At 50.0% G+C, this 23733-nt stretch overlaps 1 protein-coding gene across 1 annotated transcript in view; it reads right to left on the reverse strand.

Moving 5' to 3' along the window:
• Positions 1 to 4329: 4329 nt before the first annotated feature.
• The window catches only part of Mlxip (MLX interacting protein), a 63656-nt gene continuing 44252 nt past the window's right edge, over positions 4330 to 23733 (reverse strand). The window contains 16 exon segments of the mRNA NM_001427251.1: positions 4330 to 8954; positions 9563 to 9692; positions 12044 to 12167; positions 12357 to 12484; positions 12592 to 12690; positions 13242 to 13366; positions 14801 to 14954; positions 15070 to 15191; positions 15986 to 16640; positions 17578 to 17669; positions 18158 to 18247; positions 18998 to 19169; positions 19394 to 19435; positions 19812 to 19901; positions 21832 to 21917; positions 22614 to 22720. Of these exon segments, the coding sequence (NP_001414180.1) occupies positions 8833 to 8954; positions 9563 to 9692; positions 12044 to 12167; positions 12357 to 12484; positions 12592 to 12690; positions 13242 to 13366; positions 14801 to 14954; positions 15070 to 15191; positions 15986 to 16640; positions 17578 to 17669; positions 18158 to 18247; positions 18998 to 19169; positions 19394 to 19435; positions 19812 to 19901; positions 21832 to 21917; positions 22614 to 22720 (2338 nt within the window). The 3' untranslated portion in view covers positions 4330 to 8832.

Consider the following 23733-nt stretch of genomic DNA (forward strand, 5'->3'; position numbering starts at 1 on the left):
ATGAGGAGAAAGAATTGGGGTAGAGCCTCGAGCCTCGCCTTAAGGCCATGAAGTGATGGCAGCCTCGGCACCCGGTAACTGTTGGCACGGGAGGTTGGTGAGTAGAGCTGAGAAAAACTTGTGAAAGGAATGAGTCAGCGGCGAGGGAGATAAATGCAAAAAGGCAAGTGAGGTGAGTGATGAGGAAAAAAAACCCAGAAAAATAAATAATAAAAAAGAAAAGAAAAAAAACCCCTGGGGCAGGCAAAACTTGAAAATCTAACACGTTAAGATTTGGTGATCACTCCTTCCTTTGAAATTCACTCCACAGGTTTTACCTGTGAGATCTTTGCTCTCCTGGCTAACTTTGCTTAGGTGGTTTCTGGCCCAGATGTTCCTACCACTAGGGCTGGAGCTGGGGACCGAACCCAGGGCCTTGCGCTTGCTAGGCAAGCGCTCTACCACTGAGCTAAATCCCCAACCCCACTGGGGCATTCCTTAGCTTTCGTCCTTTGGGCGCCTGTGGGATCTCAGAGCCCCCAGATGTTGACCTCATGGCTTGGGGTCAATGTCTATTTGCTGGATCTTCAGTAAGTTTCACTGTTGAAACTCCCCACACCCAGCTCAAATACCAGCTTCAGTAGGCAGATATTAATCAAAGGGGACCAGAAAAAAGAAAACGTTGGGTCGTTACAGACTAAGGGACAGAGCGGGAAAAGCTGGAGGTGCTTGTCAGTGACCTAGTGGAAGACAGTCACAACCCCATTAGCAGATGGCACGGGTAACTCAGGAGTTAGCAGCTGCTGCAGTGGAATGGGGCTGGTTGGTTGAGTGGGTGGAGGGGTTCTCTGCTGGCTCAGGCCCCACCCCCACTACAACTGTAATGGGACCGAACAGCCCAGGAGGTGTGCCCAATCAGACTCGATAAGGAGATACCCATTCAGGCAGGAAAGTAAACCCTTATCTTAGAAAGTTCCTTCCTTTTCTAAATAAGGGTTGTCTAGCTAATGACTCAGTGAAAGAGAAATCTGATTAATTACAAAGCTCCACTCTCCAGATTCTCTTATCTACTGTAACCTGTCGGGAGCTCTGGGATGACTTAGCAAGAATTACTACATTTCTGAACCTGGGGGTGGGAGGCGGTTTGAGGGAGTTTCTGCTGTTTCTTGGCACGTTTAAGACAGGGTCTTACATGTAGCCCTAGTTGGCATGAAATTTGCTACGTAGACCATGGTGGGCCTGAACTCGGAAATTTGCTTTGGCTGAGATTACAAACCATTAATTTAAAAAAAAAATGCCATTAACAGATAAAATCCACACGGTGTCTGGGTTTACTACAAAATGGTGGAACTGGGTAAGGTGGGTAGGAAGTAAACTGGCCCTGAGATGACCGTGGGGGTACAGGATGCTCATTACATGTACACTACTCTAGCATCCATCATTGTATGTACGGGAAACTCCTCTGAAAGACTTGTCCATGGCCCAGGTGTGGCAGTGCACACCTTTAATCCCTGCACTTGGGAGGGAGAGCGGGGGATCTCCATGAATTCAAGACCATCCTGGTTTACATAGTGAGTTCCAGGACAGCCAGAGTTACATAGTAAGACCCTGTCTTGGAAAAACAAAAACAAAAACAAAAAACCCCCCAAAAAACCATGTTCACTAAATGTTAGGCCCTCCACAAACCTATGTTCTGATCTGATTCAAAAAAGAAAAAGAAAGAAAAAAAGAAAGAAAAAGCTAACCAAGACCAGGAAGCTCGACTGCAGTCTACGCTCAAAGCCAATGGTGGTACCTGTGGCTTAGCCTCCGCACTTGAAGACCACGGCCTGAGGATGTGAGTTCAGCCTGAGCTATACAGTGAAATCCTATCTCAAGGTATCATGGGCTAGGAGTGGAGCTCAGTGGTAGAGTGTTGGTCTAGCTTAAGGCTGAGTTTATTTATCACCAGTACCATGGGGGAAGAGTTCATATCAGCATGATGCTTGCGATGCCAGTAAGAGTTCATTTTTATAGCAAAAACCTTAATTACTCGGGATTCTAACACTCCTGGGGCTGAAGGCTGCTCTTCAGGAGGGTCTTGAGTTCCAGCAACCACATGTAATTAAACCGTCTGCAATGCTAGGTCCAGGGGAACCGATGCCCTCTTCTTGCCTCCTTGGGCACCAGGCATGCGTGTAGTAATACAAATGCCCCTACACACATAAAATAAAAACAACTTCTTATATATTTGTGTGCATGGGTGTTTTTTCTATATACATGTGTACCACATGCATGGCTGGTGCCCTCAGAGGTCATGGGCTGCCATCTATGTGCTGGGTACCAAGTGTTCTTAGCCACTGAGCCAACTCTCCGGCCCAAATAATCAATCTTTATAAAGCTCTTTAAGATTCCCTATGTGAGCAGTTAATAGCCTCTGTATCCTGGCTCTATACTCTCGGACTGCTGACCTCCCTTCTGGGATTCTAACTTGGAATTCTTTTACCATTTCTGGGAACGGCAGGTGCGGTGGGCAGCGAGTAAGACTGGGGGCTAGAGTTCATCCACCATTTACCTAGATCCCTGCTGTATGCTAGCTGTGCGCTGGGCACCAGTGAACAGGAAGCAATGGGTCTCTGCCCTAATGGGCTGAGAACCTCAGGGGGAAGAAAAACTGAATGATCTTAAACACGTTCTGAGGAACACAATTAGAGGGAAAACTAGGGCTGGCCTCCTGATCAAACTATTTTCAAAGAAAGATCAGGAGGGGAATGGAAATAGCTGGAAAAGAGAGTTAAAATGGGGAACGTGCCCTGGGGGAAACCTTGAAAAGTTAAATACCTGGTATGTGCCAGGAACTACAAAGAACAAAGAAAGATGCAGTTGCAAAGGCAAGCAGGTGCCGGGTGGGCGGGATGGGGAAAGGGTGACACAGGAGTGACATGACCAGCCTTGGGTCCCTCAAAGTCCCTGTGAGAGAGACACACAGACTGGGATGGAGCATCCATTTTGTGTTCCAGCTGGGAAATGACATAACCAGGCATGGAGTGATGATGGCAGGATGAAAAAGAGTGCATGAACGTGAAAAGGTAAACCTGACATGCCTGGTATTGAGAGGAAGGACAAGGGAGAAGAGGTCAAGAACATTAAAGGTGACCATCCAGGTTATGACTTGGGACCTGGTGGTCAAGCAGGTCATTTATAAGATGACCTTTTAGTCTCAGGCCCGTGGAGCCTTGGCCTCTGTCTGTAAAACAGGAATCGGCGTAGCATCAACTTGAAACTGTTCAGAGGTATGTGAATCACTATTATGGCTCCAAGTCTGATCACGGCAGGGGCTGAATACACACCTAGGAACTGGGCTCTTCGGGGGCACTGACCACTCCTCGCTGTGCCGATCCTGGGTGTGTTAACTGCTGTTGCTTGCTCTTCAGCCCCCCCAAACTCAGCCTTTTCCAAATCCTGCCTTTTGTAGCAGCCTTTAAAAGCCTACAGACACACAGAGAGGGATTCAAACCTTTGAAATGAACAGAGCAGATACCTCGTCTGGCACAGCGGAGAGCAAGGTCTTTCTAGCCCCAGCGAGTCTGTGAACCACTCACCTTCCTCCAGAAGGACACCAGTTCTCAAGGCCCCAACATCTTGCTTCGTGTCATAAATTTTTCTTTCTTGGAGGTGTGGCATTTTGACAAGATAAGAGTCTGTATATTAGCTTGCAGAGTTTCAGGCAAAAAGATTTACATCTAGGCTGTTACCTCATGAAAAAAGTCAGCAGTTCCCCAGAGAGGCAGGCTCTCATTGGCCATTCTGTCCGGGTGCTAGGAGTCAGGGTGAAGGGTACACCATGGTAGATGGTGTGGAAGAAAGGTAATTCTCTGACTTAAACAGAGAGGATCAGAACAGACTCAGCACTGAACAAGGGGACACCTCTATTGATCAACATTTCAGTATTCTATCTAGGACACTGGATCAAGTGAGCCAGGGAGCCACCATGCCCTTTGTTGGTACCATGGTTTGGACCACTTTTTAAGCTGTTGGGCCAGCATAGGTCATTCTCTGGCAATGTACCTTATGGGCACAGGGCTCTGTGTTACCAGACCATTGGGTGTAAGTGCTACTCACCACGTCCTCACCACGTCCAGTGTCTGTCATCAGTTCTCTCTGCATGCAGGCCTCTAGGACCATCGTCTTCTTGTGGACACACCTCAGAATCCTTCTGTTCACCTACTCCATACACCCACCTTCCTGGCTGAGCTTTTATCTCCAAAGGCTGCAGGGAACCAGCCAGCTGGGACATCACATGGCTTTGATCTCATTACTTCACCCCTCCCACTGCTCAATGGACAGCATTAAAGGTCACACAGAACAACCTTTCCAAAAAAAATAAGATTTTATTGTCTTAGATGCAAATATAGTTTTAAAAATGCATTGTAGTGTTGGGTACAGCTGGTGGAAACGTGCTTGTCAATAGCAGGCTTCAAGAGGACCAGGCTCAGGTGAGCAGCCCCAGGGATCTCTGGTATAAATGAAACCCACCCTACCCCAGGTGTAGCTGCCTCCTCAAGGAGCCCTGTACCATCACCAAAACACACAACACACACTTAGCCTGTGCACAGAAGCCGAAACTTGAAGAGCTTGAAGGAGAACATGCTGGGTGCTACAGAGCAAGCTAATAAGCCTGCTTTCCCTTCACGGGGTGAAGATTCAGGTGACAAGGTGCCTAGGGGAGTGGTACTGGACTCCCCCATGAGGGACAGAGCCTAGCTGAGGCCATGAGACCTTTTAACCTGCAGGATGTAAACTAGGAAACAGATACATAATCAGTGTCTCCCACCCTTCCACAATCTCGGCTTTCAAGAATGCTAGATCCTGTTCAGGAACCTCAAAGGAGTTCCAAATTCACTATGCCTAGGGTTATAATGGTGGAACCAACGTTAGGCAGGGAGGTGTAGGTGAATTCTACTAAATAACCGGAAAGGAATTTTACAAAAATAAAATTCCACCAAGTAAACACGCGCATGCACACACACAGGCTTGAGCAAGTGCGCATGCACACACACGTTAACATTCACTGTGGAAAGTTCCCTTTTCTTTCCAGAAGGTTGAGTCTTACAAGCTCTGACAAGCAGACAGCCCTATCTAGTGAAGAGAGAGGCCCATTCCTCAGAAAGAGCAGGTAGCTTGACCTATTCTTGCCCATAGAAGCAGCACCGGGTCAGGGCTGTTTCCCAAGGCTTCTTTCTCCCACACTCTTGGTGTCTCCCATCAGCTGTCCTTAAGATCACAAAACCTATTGAGGAGATCCTAGCCGAGGTGTGTGCTAAAGGGACATATTTCACACATGCTCTGTGCCTTCATACTCTTCCACAGCGACGTGACTGCCGCTTCCTGTTGCACCAGCACAGACCCAGGTCAGCTCCTCTGAGACACTACGAGACACCCAGGGGCTAAGCCCAATTGTACTTCTCTGAAATACGGGCATTCTAGGGGACTGCTTCTGTATCACTGTCCACACACCTTGTCAACAAGACCACAAGGTGACACTGAAAAAACCAAGTTCCACACACAATGGTGGGCTTCAACTGTGCCCTGTATCTATTTATCTAGAAAGAGGGCATGTCTAGCTCCCAGGAAAGAAAAGTGAGAGGCCCACATATACTCAGCTTCTCTTAGGAGGCCCTAATCGAGACAGAGACCAGGATAGGATGAACAGAAAGGGATTTCTGACATTGTAGAAGGAAGACAAGAGCCAGCAGGTAAAAGGAGTTAAGCTGAGGCCAGGTGATCCAGCAGCCACAGGATCCAACAGCCGGGAGGCTGCTGGCCATTGGCAGGCCTGGTGTCACCTGCCACTTAACTCTACCAGAAAATGGGTGCCATGTCCCCTAAGAATCTAAGTGGACATCATTCTTAGTCAGGGCATAGAACCTTAGAGGACAGATCTCTATGCATGTCTGGGGGAGGGGGTATAGATGACAACACACAGACAAGATCCAGGGTTCATGATCGGGCCACGTGAGAATTCGTGCTGGCTGACCACTTCCAGCCTCTTCTACAAGAAGACCCAATGTGTCACCATCAAGTCCCGAAGCTGCCATGCTTCCCTTGTGCTGTGCAGAACTACTGGCGCACTCCTAGCCTCCTCTTCGGGGGTGACGGCTGGTGCATAGCCCTCCATTAACTTTGAGGAAGCATTTTAGCCAAAGCTACCCTGCCTGCCTCTGCAGTGCCCACTCATAGTGAAAGAACAGGCAGCAGATGTGCTGATAGCTTGTTCAGATTTCACAGAAACACTGCAGAGATTTCCCAGGTGGCTCTGTGGTTTCTCCTTTGTGGCCGATATTCTTATTCTCCAAAGTGCCAACATTTTGAAGTTTCTTCTGTGTGAGTGGGGACAGGAATGGGAATGAAAATAACTGTAAACAAACCCCAGCTGAACAATGTGGTCAGCGCCCAGTGGAGACTCTAGGCAGGGTGGCCTTGGCTATTTCCAAATGCCGGCCTTGGTGTCCAACAGAGGTCAAGGCCAGGACCCTCTGATTGGGCAGGTTCATCAGGCAAGATTTCAAAACAAGAAAAGCTCCAAGGTAGAAATAATCATTCCTGGAGGAGAGTTTTAAAGCATTGTGGCCTCACAGCCACGGCAAAGGTGAGCACCAAGAGAAAGGAAATGGAGTCACTCTCAAAAACAAAATAAGCATGCACTTAACAAAGTCTGCCAACACACACACACACACACACACACACACACACACACACACACACACACTTTCTCTCTCTCTCTCTCTCCCTCTACCCCCTGCCCCCTCCCCTCCCTAGCCCCAGTTTCACACAAACTAACAACAGCCTTAAACATCTGAGGAAACAAGATGAAATTAACTCAGCAAAAGGGAGAGGTAGGCCAGAGAAGCAAAAGGCCAATCTTATACCCCATAGAGCTTTAAAAACGTTACTCCCCTACAAGGGGAGGAGAGAACCAAAGTCCTGCACAGCCATGCTGTGGCCTGTGTCGTGTGGCATGGGGGGGGGAGGAGAAAGAAGAGGAGGAAGAGGATGAGGAGGAGGAGGAAGAGGGAGAGGAGGAAGAAGAGGAGGAGGAGGAGGAGGACTTCTTGCGACCCTCACAGCAGTGGTTTAGTTCTTCCTTCTTACCACAGCGGCCTTCACCTTCTGGAGAACAATTTCACTTTGTCCTTGGGAACGGAAGGGGTGCTTGGTGGAGATGCCAAGGTCCAGCCTACATGCCTTGTGTTCTTCCCCCCACCTGTAAACACGTTCTGGGGCATGGGACGAGGGCCACCAAACCATTCCCATACAGGACAGAAATTAGACAATGAAGCAAGCGATTGGTTAGGGGCTCAGCATAAATGTTGACATGGCCAGCAGCCCCTGCCCTTTCTTTGTCCTCTAACTACCTAGTCCAGAGCAGGTTTAGGCATCAGCAGGAGCTTCCAAATGGATCAGAAATTCAGGGGTCATCCTGGGCTCCCCTCTTCGTGTGGTCTTCTCAGGACAGGTAGCATGGTGAGGCAAGGCCAGGAGGACAGAGTCCAAGAAAAAGCCTGCTGCCTGCTCTAGGTGTCACGGCAGGACAGAAAAGCACATTCTTCCAGGAGGAGCCCTTTACTGGGCCGAGTGCTGCAGAGTACTACACCATACCACACCATACCGCCTGCAGCCTCTCAGGGGCAGCAGAGAAGGATGAGGGTCAAGTGCTCCCTTCCCCTAACCCTTCTGTCTCCACCATCTGTAACACACATCGGGACACTTGAACCTTCAGACACGTGCCACCCTCCAAACGCCACTGGTTCAAATCTGAGCACAGCACCTTACCAGCTAGCCTGGAGATAGTTTCAAGGGCTGACTCCTTGACATCTTGCCTAAGAGCAGTTTGTTTCTTCCTCTTCATACAAGATGAAACAGACTTTAGTAAGATGACATCTTTGGTCTGAGAACTGTCCTGGTTTGGAGCTCCAGCTAAACTTCAGATAAAAGACCAGGATGACAGCAGCAACATGGAGTATGACCTTGGAGGGCTGAAACCAAGGGAGGCCGTCCCAGGAGTGTATCTGCCTCTTCCACAACTGCAGAGTACAAGTGGGTGGAGAACAGGCGCAGAAGGGCCCCATCTGGGAGGCCTAAGAGGCTCTAGGCCGAGGCCCTGGCAATGTTGAAACGTCATGGCGACCGAGCTAAGACATAGAGAAGACATTGCCTAGGGAGTTTCTGAGCCAGCACAGCAGGTTTGAATGGCTGCTGCCTTCATCCTGTCCAGATGGCCTCCACACTCACCATTTTCCACGTGGCTCAGGGGTTGTGGAGATTTCCCCGTCAGTGGAATCCACTAAGGAGGGTACATTCCATTCTGCAGAGGTTGGAACAGTAGCCCAGAGGATTAGGTGCCAGTGGGGTTGCAAGAAATGAAGAGACTTCACTGCTGCTACAGAGGCCAAAAACTGCAGGGCTTGCCAGTGGAGCACAAGTAGATAAGGATGTGACACGGGCCAAGTCTGGAAGTCACAGGAAAGGAATTCTGAAGGACCTGGATGACCCCACATGCGGCAACAGGCTTGTCTCCTTGTCTTGCACTTGCGGGCCCTGGACACCACATGACACCAGGAGGACAGGACTGGAACAGCCGATGTTTCCCTTTGTCTGGGCCACCCCAAATGCAGGGGAGACTGATGATTGAGGTCACAGAATAGGAGGTCACAGCATGGGTTCCCAGGATGGGATACTGCTGTTGGCAGGCCTCAAACCTGCTTCAGACCTGAGCACGGCATCCTGACAGTGCAATGGGCAGCCCTGAGGTGGTGTCAGGAAGGGTAGGAGGGGCATCTCCAGGCATTTCATGCAGTCACATGCCAACTAAGCTTAGGACTCCCCCGATCTCTTGCCAATCCTGGTAACGGCCTCTGATGCTTGCTCTGGAAGCTGGGATGGGTCTGTCAGGATGGAGGTGGTGGTACTCAGCTGCCGGAGGGTACTCAGGACCACTGTGAGACAGAGAAGGCCTCAGTCAGCTGGGCACACAAGCCCCAGAATGAGAGGATGCAAACTCACGCATGTAACCCTATACAGTAATTCCCAAGCACCAAGGATGACGGCCAGAGTTCAACAGCAGGGAAGAGTGGCGGAAGCCTATTCCGGGAGCCAATCTCACACCCTGCCTGTGCAGATCCAGCAGGAGCTGCAGGTAGCCTAAGAATTCTAGGCTATTTCTGCTGCCAGAGTGTGCACCCACTCTGTCATACCAGGTTGTCATACCAAACTTCTGTCATATTTATATATGGTAGCCTTAGAACTAGATAAGAACTTAAATAATCAAATACTAAATTCACCTAAAACAGTCTGGCAAATGGTAAATATTCAGTAAGTCAGTTGGGTCTGACCAGACTGGCAGGTCTACTGACAGGCAGGCAGCTCAGAGACTCACGCTGGCCCCCATAGCTTTCAGGTTCGAGGATCCCTTCAGTGTTATCCTCATGCCTCTTGCATGGCTGGCCTGGCTTTGTGCGATAGAGTCTAACCATTCCTAAACACTGTCCAGGTAAGGGCTGTTCTCCCTCCAGGGCCATCATGAGGTCCCAAAGTGCACACTCACTTGGCCTGAGGACAGGCAAAGAGCAGTGCTGGTCCAGCCAGGAAAGAGCCGTCCGGTGGAACTCCTCCAAGCTGCTGGTGGACACCATCCCCTTGAAGGACTCAAACAGCGGCTTGATGATCATGCTGAACTGCAGGACTCAGGTTAAGGAACATGTGAACACGGAGGGGGGCAGAGGGGACACAGATAAAGGAAGGCTCAGGCAAGCCGGGCTTACTGCTGACTTCCCTTCAGTATCTGCCTACAGGAAGCTCATCAGAGAGGAAGGGACAGACCAGTTACTGCCAGGCAAGAGGTGCCTGCCGGGAAGTTAAACTACTTGCTCTTACTATGAATGACCTTTGAGTGGACAGAAGACAGAGAAAACAAGTTTCTTCAGCCTCACAGGGGTAAGGACAGTGAGGTGGATGTGGATCACAGGTTAGTCAGAGACAGGAGACAGTTATATGGAAGAGAGGAGATGTGGGCTGGCAGGAGCAGGGGAAGCACACAACACTCAAGGCAAAGTGTGTGCCTGAAGTTGGAGCCCATAAGCTCACTACTTCCTGCAGAGCTCCCTAGGATCTGGGATGGGCCCAGTGAAGACACAAACATTTCTCCTGAATTCGGATGCCTACAGTACCCACCCAGCCTAGTAATGAGGAATACAGCACCTGTTGAAGCTGGTTCTGTGTTAACTTGACACAAGCTGGAGTTAACACAGAGAAAGGAGCCTCAGTTGAGGAAATGCCTCCATGAGACCCAGCTGTAAGGCATTTTCTCAAGTGGTGATCAAGCAAGGAGGACCCAGCCCATTGTGGGTGGTACTATCCCTGGGCTGGTGGTCTTGGGTTCTGTAAGAGAGCAATCTGAGCAAGCCAGGGGAAGCAAGTCAGTAAGTAACATCCCTCCATGGCCTCTGCATCAGCTCCTGCTTCCTGCCCTGCTTGAGTTCCAGTCCTGACTTCCTTTGGTGATGAACAGCAATGTGGAAGTGTGAGCTGGATAAACCCTTTCCTCCCCAGCTTGCTCCTCGGTCCTGATGTTTGTGCAGGAACAGGAACCCTGACTAAGGCAGCCACTATGCCACCAGGCTCCACTAAAGACAAAGAAAGGTAGCAAAGCAAACCAGGGAATGAGGCGTGTCAACTGCCATCTTGAGTCAAGCTACAGGCTCACTGACAGAGTTCTTACCTAGATAGCAGTGTGAAGTCTTGAGCTTTATCCTCTATTAATAAAAATAGAAATACACAGACAAGAATGGCATACGTTTAAAGACAGAGGCTATGCAGCATTGCACTACAAAGTAAGTTCCAGACCAGCCTACACTACAAATTGAGACTCTCAAATGTCAAACAAAATATAACAAACTTGGTCTCTGAAATACAAACACACACACAGGCACACTTGAGCAGTCTCCCCCCAGCCCCCCCAACACCATGCGTGTGTGCTCTCTTTCTATACTACTGTCTTTCCCACTGACTGACCTATGGTCCTGTGCTGCCCATCCTCTCAGACAGAGCAGGCTGCCATCTCAAAGGCTGAGATCAGAGCAGCCGTGGCCAGATGACAGGTCTTGGCACCTGGGTGGACATACTTTAGGACCAGGGGACACTAAGGCAGAGAAAACTCTGAGGTAGTAGGTTCCAAATCCTGTCTTTAGTTACTTCCAAGGCTGAGGCAAAAGCTCATTTGAGCTCAGAAGTTCAGGATCATGCTAGGCAACAAAGATCTTCCTCTCAAGAAACAAACCAAGGGGCTGCATGGCTTGGCAGCTAAGAACGTGTGCACTGCTCTTGTAGAGGACTCAAGCTCAATTCCTAGCACTTGTGTCAAGAGGCACACGACGACCCATGACTCCATCTCCAAGGGATCCAATGCCCTCTTTAGGCACTTGCACTCAATTTGCACATTTATATATAATTAAACATTAATAATTTAAAAACCCACAAATTTTAATGAAGGAGGAGGAGGAAGAAAAAGAATTAGAATTGAAGAGGAAAAGGAAGAGGAAGAGAAGGAGGAGCAAGAGGAGAAGGAAGAGGAACAGGAGGAGGAGGAAGAGGAAGATGAAGGGGGATGGAGAAGGACGAGTAGAAGAAGAAGCGTATCACCACCATCACACCTTGGGGGGTTTGGTTACTCAGAAATTCAGTGAGCCCTGGCTTCCAGGAGGGCTCCCCCTCTCTGCCTGGAAGGGGCTGAGCTGGCTGCCAGGCTGCCAGGCCCCTCCTCCTCCTCACCCTGCTGCCTCTGCTTGCCAGAGATCTGGAGAGTGAAGCAGGTCACCTGCCTGCCTACCCCTTCCCGCCAAGCTCTTGGATGTGGTCTCCCAGCCCCGAGGGCCAGTCCAGAGCCTTCTCTTCTCTGAGACAGAAAACAGCATTGCCGGCCCTGGTCACTGACGAGAACCTTCCTTCCAGGGGTGTCCAAGAGCACTGTCTATTTATTGCTTTAGCATGTTGCCTGGGGCGGGAAAGAGCAAGGAAAACCCAAAGATACAATCCAGAATTTCCAATTCTGCAGGATCCTGCTCTTCACATACTCATCAAACATGTCTTTCATGTGGTCAAACTGGCGGCAGTTGACAGGGACTCCTGTGGCTGGCAGCAGCTGTTGGCAGGAGCTGAAACAACAGTGGTCAGGGGATGCTGTGGGGTAGGTGCTGATAGAGGGGCTGGAGGCCATACAGAGAGAAGACAGTCAGAGGCCTATGGGAGGAGGACCAGAAACCAAACTGCTGTGATACAGGTAGCCAAGGCCACAAAGGTCCCCTCCGCTTTGAGACACAGAGAGGACTCAAATGGGACCTCACATGATGGTGGTGTTAAGTTCCTCAATCTCCTCCCGCAGCCTCCGTGCCTCCTCCTGCATCTGCATCCGCTCCTGTTGGAGCTTGGTGATGTACTCCATGGTCTTCTGCAGTGTGATGGCATGGCTGGTCTGTGGAGAACAGGTGGCTGAGACGTGGCAGTACTTAGCTGGCCACTGACACACGGGAACAGTGAGTGCATATCGCCGCCATGTCTTGACACTCTCAAGCGACTTACCTGCTTGGAATTATTGGAGATCAAACTATTCAGAGTGTTAAAGCCCATCCTGATATTGAAACGCCTTTTCTGTTCAGCTGAGATGTGCTTCTGCCGGTTCTATTGGGTAATCGATTGGTTACTGAGACACAAGCCAGGCTTAACACAATCAACTTGTTCTTCCTTACTGCCTAGAACAAAGCTGAGTAGCTCAAGAAAGACTGGTATCTTGGGGCACATGACACACCAGGATCAGAAGACTGCAGGAGAGCCAATGGCTGAAGAGGAGCCTGTAAAGAGGCTGTAAGAGGAGCCAGCAAGGCATAGGCAGGACTCGGGGGCTTGGAAGCACTATGTGCTTCCAAAACTCCCCACTTCCCTACACCCCAGTGCTTGCAGTCCTGTCTCCTCCAGACAACTGGTGTGGCCAAGGTTGCATGCAGCCAACTATGGTATGAGGACTATGTGATGGTCCCTGGGCCCAGGAGGCCCACCCAGAGCTCTGAGCAGGCCCTAACCTTCATGGGCTTGTTGGTAGGATTGGAAACGGTTGCAGTCAATTTAATCTTAGTGTTTCTGGGGTTGCAGCATGAGCTGGATCTGTGGCTCTCCCTTCCTGATGGTCTCTCTCCTCTCCAAGGAAACCACGATCCAAGAGAAGTAAGCCATACCTTTAATGCAGCCACATTTTTGGGGTCTGTAGATTTCCCTGAGCAGTTGTTCTGGGGAGACTGAGGACTGGGACTTTGTTCTGACGGGCATGGAGAGGCTTGGCCTGAGTTGGGGCAGTCTCGACCTGAGAAGAAAACACTGTTAACAGGCAGGCACTTGAGAAGGGGACTGGAAAAACAAGAAGTGAGCACGCCCCGTTCTGGCCCACAGCAGGCCTCACCAACCAGAGGGACTCCAAGCAAGCCCTCAGGCTTGGAAGTCCATTTAAAACCTTCTATATCTGCTCCAGAGGAGTAGTAGAGAAACCCTTGGCCACATCCCAAAGGGGAGCTGCTGTTTCTAAGGCAACGCCTGAGACAGGAAGTTAGACGTAGAATACGGCTAGATTCTGCCCCATCCCAGATGTCAAACTGCTCAGAGGAAAAGGTGAACTTCACCAACCCAGGCCCTAAATTGCCACCCCAAGGCAGCCAGGGCATTAGAGGCTTTAAGGCAACGGTTCCTAGCTCGTGTGCTCAGCACACACATCTGCTTTCTTTTTGTTCTTTAAATTCTACATATTTACTTCCTCTCCCTCGTTCTGAAATGTTAATAAAAAGGACTGCCTGCCTCCTTTTGGCCCACACAGTAGACTGGAGCATTACAAAGCACGCAGGCTTCTGCCCCACTCACTGCTGACTCTTGGGAGTCATTGCCAAGGTCCTCACAGAATTTCCCTAGCCCGGCTCACGTCATTCTAATAATGCTTCAGTTCCTTCATTTTATCCTGCACTGCCAGGCTTCAGTGCACACCTCTGTGTTGTGCTTCAAATCCCACAGGGAAGGGCAGCTAGCTTCCTTTCCCTGGATAACTTTAGAAAACCGACTCATATCTTGAGTCTGTATCTTTCCAGACTGAAGAGTGCCATTCTTCAAAACCTTCTGTTGGACAAGTCCAGTAACCACTCTCAGCTGGAAACCCTTTCTTAATCCCATGTTCCCAAGTAAGACCTACAGGAGCAGCCATGGTTTTAGCTAAGAGGAGGAGGACAGTGATAGACTGCGTGCTGCTCTGTGCATGTGTCCAGTTCTCTTCCCAGTATGGCACTGGAAGGACCGGAGTTTACTTGCAGCCCAATACTCATGTCACAGGACCTCTAACCCCTGACCTTCTGACCCCACAAGCCAACAGGCAAAACCAGTCCTGACTGTCCTCAGTTGTAAGATATGAACATGGCCACAGACTTGCAGTAGCTTAGAAACTGCTGGCTTCATGGCTACAGCAACCCTAGGCTCAAGTTTTCCAGACTGTGGACAAGACTCTTCAGCTCCCTTTCTGAATGGAAATGGCTGCTCCAAGCCAGGTCTTCCTGAGCGCACCACCTACCCCTGCTGTGACATGCCTGCCACCCTTTCTTCTTTTAAAGCCCCTCAGGAAGCATTTCCCCAGATTGTGCTATGAGCAGACTGAGGTTCTGTGGGCCCGGGCTTGACTGTGGGAGCCTGTCAGTGGCTCCCTGACCCGGAACGATCTGCTCATTTCCTACACACCCCGGCTGCCCCTCAGGTGAGCACTCACTGGAGCCCGTGGCAGGGGCCTGGGGACCCCCGTGCAGTGCGGCCTGCTCGCCCTTCACCAGGGCATCTTGCACTGCGCTTGGAGAGAAGAGCCGAGAGGCAGGGCTAGGCTGGCTGCTCGTGCTGTGGCTGAGGAACTCCGTGACTCCAGAAGCCTGCGGACAAACAGCAGAGGGTCTTGTACCACTGCTCTAGACCAGAGCCGAGCAAATGCAGGCCCCTCCAGGAGACTAGAGGACACCAGAGGACTGCCTAGGCCAGTGCTCTCACCCTGGTGATGGCAGCAGAGGCAATGACCACACTGGATGGGGACACAGTAGATGCCAGAATCCCTTCTCTCTTCAGAGGAGCTGATGTCATGATCACCTTTTGTGGTTGGCCTGTAAAGGCAGCTGTATGATGAAGAGAGGGGAAGGTAAGGGCCTGACCCTTAGAGGCCGGGCTGTTACTAATCTGCAGGCAGCCAGGAACACCAGGGCACGCCCTGCGGGTGAGCATGTGGCTCCTCACCAAGGGGGCAGGGAGACGAAGCCCACGGCATGTGAAATATTTTTGTACTTTTTACTTGAAAGACTGACACTATAACCCCTAGAAAGAGACACTCATGACCACGTGTGCTCGAGTTATGTTGTCAAGACTCCTATTTTTATTTATTTTGGCTTCTAAGTTATATTTTACTTATTCTGTGGGTATGAGCCTGTGCATGTGTGTGTGCGTGTGCAGGCATGCATGTGCCATGGTACATGTGTGGAAGTCAAAGGACAACTTGTGGAAACTGATTCTCACTTCCCACCATGTGGCCCCTGAGGTTGTTAGACTTAGCAGCAAGAGCCTTCCGTTCCTGGGCCATCTCACCACACAATCTTAGTCTCTTTAACCTGGTCCCGTTATCCAACCTTGACCGGCCTGGGACTTACTCTGTAACTCAGACTGGCATCAAATTCAAGTTCTTCTGCTGCAACCCTTCCAGTGCTGGGTTTACAGGTATGGGTCACCACAGCCAGATCAAGACTATACTACTTTTTAAACATACAGAATAGAAAGAAGAATTGCACATCTATCTGAACTATCCATACTGCTCTGTCCTATTTAGGTGGGGAGGGAGGTGTTACTAACTCAAAGCCTTAGAGAAAGGGGAGCATTGCTCCCTAGGCAATTCTGGCTGGCCACACCCCCAACAACTCACCTGGAGCAATGCAGGCACTCTTCAACACCAAGGAGACAGCCTCAGGTTTGGGAGCAGGCACTATTTTGGGGGGCTGCTTGTGTCTCACTCCAGTCAAGGACACAGGTTTGGGGTGTATAAAAGTTAAATGAGGTTGGGGAGGTCCCACAGCTGGTGGCTGGGGTATAGGTGACAGTGCCAGACCACAGGGGGATGGGGATGGGGTTGGATGGTGCGCTGTGATAACAAGGCCCTGGCTCTGGCTGAAGGTGGTGGCAGAAGCATCATGGGTAAGGGTTGCAGAGGCTGTGTGGGTAATGACAGGGCTTGATGTGCTGACTCCAGCAAACGTCTGTGTCTGCAGGAAAGCTGGTGGAGTCGGGGGGTTGAGGGTAGGGGCAGGCGGAGAAACTAAGGGCAATGCAGTGGGAACAGGTGCTGGGGCAGGGCCAGGGGAAAGTAAGGTCATAGTAAAGACAGGGAGGAAGGGCTGTGGGACACTCAATGGAGGTTCAGAGGGACCAAAGTCTGCAGGCTGAATAAACGGGTCCACAGATTGGGATGTGCGTTCACAACCCTGCCCCTCTGTGGGATCCAGGGAGGGGGCTGCAGAAGAGGCAATGAGGCTATTGGGCAGGCTCACAGGAGGGAGAGCTGGATTTGGCAAGATGTTCCCCTAAGGAAGGAAGAGACATGAAGAAACAAAGCTACAACTGAATAGTTAGCTTTAACTGTTTAGCACTACACAGCACAAAGCCCAACTGTGGACATGGGGACTGAGGGACCAAGGGACAAAAGTGCTGTTTCCCAGGCCGAACACACTGCTATGCTAGGGAAATAGATCTGTGTTCCCCAGTGTCAGCAGGGGTCTTGTTTCCTTTAGGAACTACTGATAACACAGAGCTCAGACAAAGCTGGAGAGCACCCTAGGGATATCTGGTTTCTAGAGTCTAGTGTAGGTCTACCCATAGTCCCTGGTATCTTCTGTTACAGAGCAGAAGCAGCCTAGACTACAGCTGCTTGGGGCTTCCCCCAGGACAGCATCAAGTATCGTCTTCCAGTCAGACTAGCTCTTTCTGAGTGGAAAACTATGAGGAATCACCTGTACAGATCTCAGTCTACACAAGAAATGATTATCTATCTGTGCTAGGTGGGGAAGGTGTCAGGTTACTGGGTGACTAACTGAATACAGCAGGAACTTGAGAGCTCCCCCAGGGCAGAGAACTATGCATCACTCAGTTGTGAACGCTAACACGTGCAAGTACCTTTTATTAATTGGTAGGTAAAAAGTAAAAACAATATACAACACATTTTTATTGGTGACCCATAATTTTCTTCTGCAATTAAACTTGTCTTAGTAAAGGGTTAGCTGAACAAAGTTCGTGGAGCCCTTATACAGGGAAAACAGCTTTGTTGGCATAGTTCCCGCCTAGTGGGGAGTTAAGGATGCTTTCACAGAGGGTCCCACAACATCTTTGCACACTCGTGTGTGTTCAGCACTGATCCAGCGATGGGCCCAGCATGGTTAATTCGTGGTTACACATTCCTAGCTCTGGTTGTAAAGTCTGATGATAGCCCTGTACCTGCCATGTCTGTTCCCCAGCTTCCTCTACCTGAGAAGGTGGGCTGCTCGGATCGGGGGCAGGTACTGACGTAGGAGGAGGCAACATGGAGCCAAAAATGGATCGGCTGGAGGAGAAGAGCTCTGAGGAAAAAAAAAAAGGGGAATCTTTTGAACGCCATGAACTCACCGTTCTCTGGAATTATGACACACAAACAGGGTCTGGACCCAAACCCCACCTCCCCAAGATAACTTGTTCTATAGAAAGAGGACTCTGATTGGACCACTTGAAATACCAAAGGCTTCCAGGCAGAGCTCAAGGAGCTTGACGTAAATGCAGAAGCTTTGCTGGGTGGTGGCTGTGTCACAGTGCCCTCTGCTGTCCACTGGAGGAAGTGCTCACAATAAGGCCAATTGGAAGCTCCCAGCAGGAAGCAAGCACTCATTCTGAGACGCCTACTTCCTTCCAATGTCCCAGGCTTTGCAGTTACTACCAAAGCAATCTTCAGTTTTAGAAAATGGTAAGTCCTCCCTTTACACTGATGTCCAACCGTTCTATCACTAACAGGGGCACAAGTCTGATGCGGGACAGGCAAGGGAGATCCAAGTATCACGGTACCCTCTGCCCTCACCCTGGAAAGGCTCAAAGGTGTCCATGAAATCCAGGTTGGGCTGCAAAGGGATCAGGCCGGGCTGGATCATGTCTGCATTTCCCAGATGTGCTGCGATAATTACGAGGGAGAGAGGGGAACATTTTACTTCAAATAAGGTCAAAGGAACACATGCCTTCGATAATTACAAGGGAGAGAGGGGAACATTTTACCTCAAATAAGGTCAAAGGAACACATGCCTTCAGTTCTGACCCGACCCTCCCGGCCCTCCTAAAATCTGTAGTAGAGCTAGGTGGGATTTCTACATCCTTGGGGGTCTGTGGCCATTCTTAGATTTGTTCTATCTTCCCTCAGAAGAGAGGCAGGAAGGACAGACAGCGCTGGGTTCACCATGAGCTATGAGTAGCTCCAACCTTCCTTCCACCCCACTCTACGTCCCACAACTGTCTGTCCTTGTTCTCACTTTCATTTGCAGCTCTTCCTGAGGACTCAGAAGACTGAAGGCCTCCAGGGGGAATGTCGGGCACAGTAGTTCTCACCGTACAGTCGAGGCTTTGGCACCGACATAACCCACACTAAGGCACTATCAGAAATGTAATGTACAAATGTTTGGATCAGACCCTGATCCTTTCTCACAGTGGGACTAAAAGAACAATGACCACCCTGTGAGGTCCAACTCCAGTCCCCTCCTATGCGGACTACACAGGACCCTCAGATAGAGAGCTTGGGCAATCCTTGTCCTTTCTTGCCTAGCCTAACTAAGTGCCATGCAGCCTCTCAGAGGTGCTTGGAAGCCAAGCCTGGCCTGGAGGAATCCACACAGAGAAAGAGGCCGGCTGTCCAAGGACAGAGACTGGTTACCTATTTCTCGTGGGTTGGGCCAGGCCACTGGTTGGTGTGAGGAAAGTGTGGAGAAGAGGGTGTCGCTGAATTCTGACATGAGCATGTCTGTGTCCAGCAGCGAGTCCTCCTCCATGGGCACTGGGGTTTTCCAGCCATCCCCGTGTTTATGCCAATACAGCATGTCATCGTCCTAGTGCCAACAGGGAAGAAGAACCAAAGGGCAGCTAAGTCTATCTTCTCAGGCCTGGCATGCATTAAAGGGTTGCTTCTTGAAAAAAGGCAAGAGGGTGGTGGCACTGAGAGCTATTCCCTTAGCCCACCCACCAGAGTATGTGAGGAACTGGTCCTGTGTCTGGCCTCCCACTACAGGACTCTCTTGGGGCACAGAGGCTGCATCTTGTGAAGCTCACTCACCTGGGCCAGGCTAGAAAGGTCCTCATCCTTGTGCTGCTGTAGCTGTGGGCAAAGGGAGCGAGAGGAGAGAGGAGGCAGCCACTCAGAGCTCTGGGATGCCCCAACTTCATCTCCCTACGTGGGAGCGAGCTCTCTGGGAAGTGAGTTGGGGAATGGGATCCTACTGGCTTCCATCCCATGGATGTGGGCACAGAGAAGGAAACTGCTCTGTTCGTGACTGAGGGTATCAAAGTCACTACTTGGGGCTTAAGATGTTGGGTCCAATATTGTCCATGTTCTGTGACTGATGGGGCAGCTGTGGAGCCTGGGGTCTCAGGCCACGTTCTGAATGCAGTCCCACCTCCCATCTCCCCAACTCCCAACCCCCACCCCAGAGCTTCCAGAACATGCTCCTCTGAGAGCCCTCGCCAGTGTATACCCTTTTCTTGAAGTAGGTTCTCCACTTGTGATACTCGCGGATCACAATCTCGATGCGACTCTTCCAGTATTTGCCCTCTGTGGTGATGGCCTATAACCAAGAGGCCAAAATGAAGAGCAGATCTTGGATGAGGATCAAATCTCAGCCCATGAACACCCAGTATCCATCACTGAAGTGGTCTCAGATGGTTCTCTTGGTCAGAAAATCTCCACGCTGTTTGAGAAACTACAGCTTCACTCACTGAGCCTACCTCTCCTCACACTCTAGCTAAAAACATATCTTCGACAGCCATGACACCAAGGTGACTCTGCACTGGGTACAGGGTAAGCACACAGCACTCAGACAGAGAGGTAGGTGGCAGAGATGAGCTTCCTCCTTGTCCGAGGCTGCTAAGGAAATTCACAGGAGGCCCAAAAATCCCCTTTCTAGTAGCAGCTGCCATGTTCTCAAAGAGTGAAAATGAGGGCTGGTAGGATAGCTCCGTGGGTAAGGTGCCTCCCATCAACCCTGATGACCTCAGTTTGATCCTTGGGACCCATGTGGTGAAAGGCAAGGACTGTCAAAAGTTGTCCTCTGACCTCCACATACATGCTGTGACACATGAACATGAACACGAACACACACACACACACACACACACACATACACACAAATAAATAAATAAATAAATCTAATATAATTTTGTTAAATTTACTCTTTGGGGGTAGAGGTGTAGCTCAATGGTATGTAAGAGGCCCTGGACTCTACCCTTCAGTGGTACCAAAATGATAAGACAAAATAAAAATGAGCTGCCCTTTCTTCCACCTCCTTATCTCCTACCTGAAGCTTTTGTTTAGCTGGTTTGGTTTTTTTGTTCGTTTGTTTGTTTTAAGATAGGGTTTCATGAAGTTCAGCCTGGCCTCTATGTTTAAGAATGGCCTTAAACTTTGACTTTCCTGCCTCTCTATCCCGAGTCCGGGGACTGCAGGTTTTTGACACCACGCTCAGTCTGTGTGGTGCTAGAAATGGAAGTCAGGGCTTGGTGCACTTGAGGAAAGCACTCTATCGACTACTCTGTATCTCCAGCTGCTGTGGAGAACCTTGAGTTCTCCCCACCTTCTAGAGTGGTTGTTTTGCTCGTGGTACTGGGGATGGAACCTAAAGCCTATGTGTGTGCTCTTGATCTGAGTTACGGCTGGACCTTTGTTGACTGGCCAGCACCAGTCTTTCCTCAGTAACTCTCAGAAGAAATACCAATTTTGGGGCTGAGGATTTAGCTCAGTGGTAGAGCGCTTACCTAGGAAGCGCAAGGCCCTGGGTTCGGTCCCCAGCTCCGAAAAAAAGAACCAAAAAAAAAAAAAATACCAATTTTAAATGAATGCAGAGAATGAGGTCCCATAAGGTGAGTTTGTCTAAGGACAGTGTGGGATGATGTCACAGGTGAGGCAGGTACAAGATAGAATGAGGCCTGTCATTGGACGAGAAGGAAGGATGGGCGGGAGAAAAGTTTGAAGGAAGAGGAGGAGGAGAGAAGCCGTGGCAGGACAATATGGCAGGTGACATTAGGATTCCATGCTGTACCTTTACAGATTGTTACAAATGTTTTTAAGGGATGGATGTGTATTGGGCTTTGTATGTTTAGGTGGGCAATTATATCTTATCAATTGGGCCGAAGGTTATTGTGTTGTGTGTTTTTATGTGACGGTTTGAGTGTAGGAAAGTGTGCGGCAGCTGGAGACACTGTGCACGGCCGCGTGGAGTTGGGATGTGTTTCCGCCAAGATGTCTAGCAGATATCTCGGGGCAGCACAGTGCCTGACCTAGAGCAGGCAAAAGACTGTTTTATTTTTTATATTTTTACAACAACAGGACAGACTCTCTGGAGGCTGGAAACTGTTGAAGGCTACTCCTCTTCCCTGAGGTCATGCTGACTAATAGGACAGCACAGGCTTCCCTGTTCTCGACAGTTTCCACCACAGAGCAAGGCCCTTTGGTGGGGTGTTTCTTGCTAGCCTCTTTTCAATCACTTGCTAGTCAAATACCTCTGGCCGCCGGTGTTCATCTACATCAACAGAGCCATCTAGTGGGGTGACAAAGTGGCACACGGGATTCTTGCGCTTCTCCAAATCTGGGTTGGGAGAAGAGAGACATCGTAACTGTACCAAGATCCCTGGTGGAGCTCTACCCAAACTGCTACCCCCTGGGATGTTGTTTCCTTCTTCCACTGGAGAAATGTAGAGTTCTGAGGAAGAAAATCACGCAAGCCAAGGCGACGAATACCAGTAATGGATTACCCAGTAAGAAACAAAGCTGCTCATCAACACTAAGGCAGTCAGTGAGCAGGAAGAGCCTGCCCCGCCCTGCAGCCTGCGTCCTCCCGTCCTCAAGCTACCCAGGGACACCAGCTGTGCGGTGGTGTCCATGTCTTCTTAAACTGCTAGAAATAGAAACTGTTCTTTGGCTCTTCAAATGTCACCGCTTGGCTACATTCTCCCATCTCTCCTAAAAAGAGCCCATTACTCCTTAGAGCCAAGTACCCAGCATGCACTATATACTGTGGTCAGGCTCACATATGTGAGTCCTTCAAGACTCTATGCTCTGTTGGGTGACTGTGCCTGATGGTTGATGAATGCCCTGCTTCCTGGGATGTATTCTGGCTTGATTTCCCATCACACAGACTACTTAAGAAAGCTTCTACTGAAAATATATTTTAGGAGCAGGCTATAGACCCAAGATGCTCAGGCCTCCAAGACGTAGAGCTCTGATGCCACAGAACCGAGAGCCCGTGGAGCACAGCACACCCACTGCCTGGCTGGCGACTTACACTGCATATACCACGCCCTCCAGATGGCGTTGTTGAGCCGGATCTTGTCCCTCCACTGGAGCTTCAGGCCCTTGAAATTTTTCCACTTTGGAGATACTAATTTCCCACTGGAAAACAGAACAAAGAGGGAAAGTCAGTCGCTCTTCAGAAAAAGCGTTACACCCAACCATTCTAGACTGGAGAACCCTGGGTTGATCCAGGCTTCACAGAACAATCATTCTGGGATTTCTTTAGAGCACCTGGTGATGGTAGGGTGTGACAACATTCAGGCTTAGGGGACATGCTGCGGAGGGTGATCAGATATGGGGGTTTCTTGTATTCTTTGGGATCCCATATATTCAGATGCACCAGAAGAGGGCATCACATCTCATCAGATGGCTGTGAGCCACCATGTGGTTGCTGGGATTTGAACTCAGGACCTCAGTGCTCTTAACTACTGAGCCATCTCTCCAGTCCCTTAAATTAGGTTTCTTATAATTAAACATTGAAAAGATACATTGCCAGGCATATTGGCACACATCTTTAATCCCCACATTCTGGAGGTAGAGGCAGAGGACTGTGAGTTCAAGGCCAGCCTAGACTAACACAGATTAAGAAGAATGGAACTAGGCACTTTCTTCCCCAACAGGTCTTAGCCCACTTCTTTTGTTCTCAGTCACTGCTGGCCCATCTCAAGCCATCTGGGAAAGTGATTCCTCTTAGCTGCTCAGAGGCAGCTGCTGGCACAGCACCTGGGACATGAGCTGCCAAGATGGTTGTGCCACCAGGGAGCTCATGTTGCCTGTTACTAGCCTAGTCAGTGAGTGCTCTCAACTTACTGTACAAGAACTTCTTTAGATTTATTTATAAATATGTGTGGGGGGGGCATAGAGAGGTGGGGGAGGGAGGAGGGGGAGATGTGTGGGTACCATGGAGGCCAGAAGAGGGCTTTAGGTCTTCTGGAACTGGCGTTACAGGAGGTTATAAATCAGCTGATGTGTGTACTGGGAGCTGATCTTGGGTCCTCTAGCAGAGCATCAAGTGCTCCAGTCTCCAATTCTTGGAAACTTTTGAGATGGACTCTACTGTAAAGATGGCGCTAATGGGGGCTCTGACACCAGCCCTGAGATGCCGGAGCCCC

This window comes from Rattus norvegicus, chromosome 12 (genome assembly GCF_036323735.1).
Source record: "Rattus norvegicus strain BN/NHsdMcwi chromosome 12, GRCr8, whole genome shotgun sequence".
Classification (NCBI taxonomy): domain Eukaryota; kingdom Metazoa; phylum Chordata; class Mammalia; order Rodentia; family Muridae; genus Rattus; species Rattus norvegicus.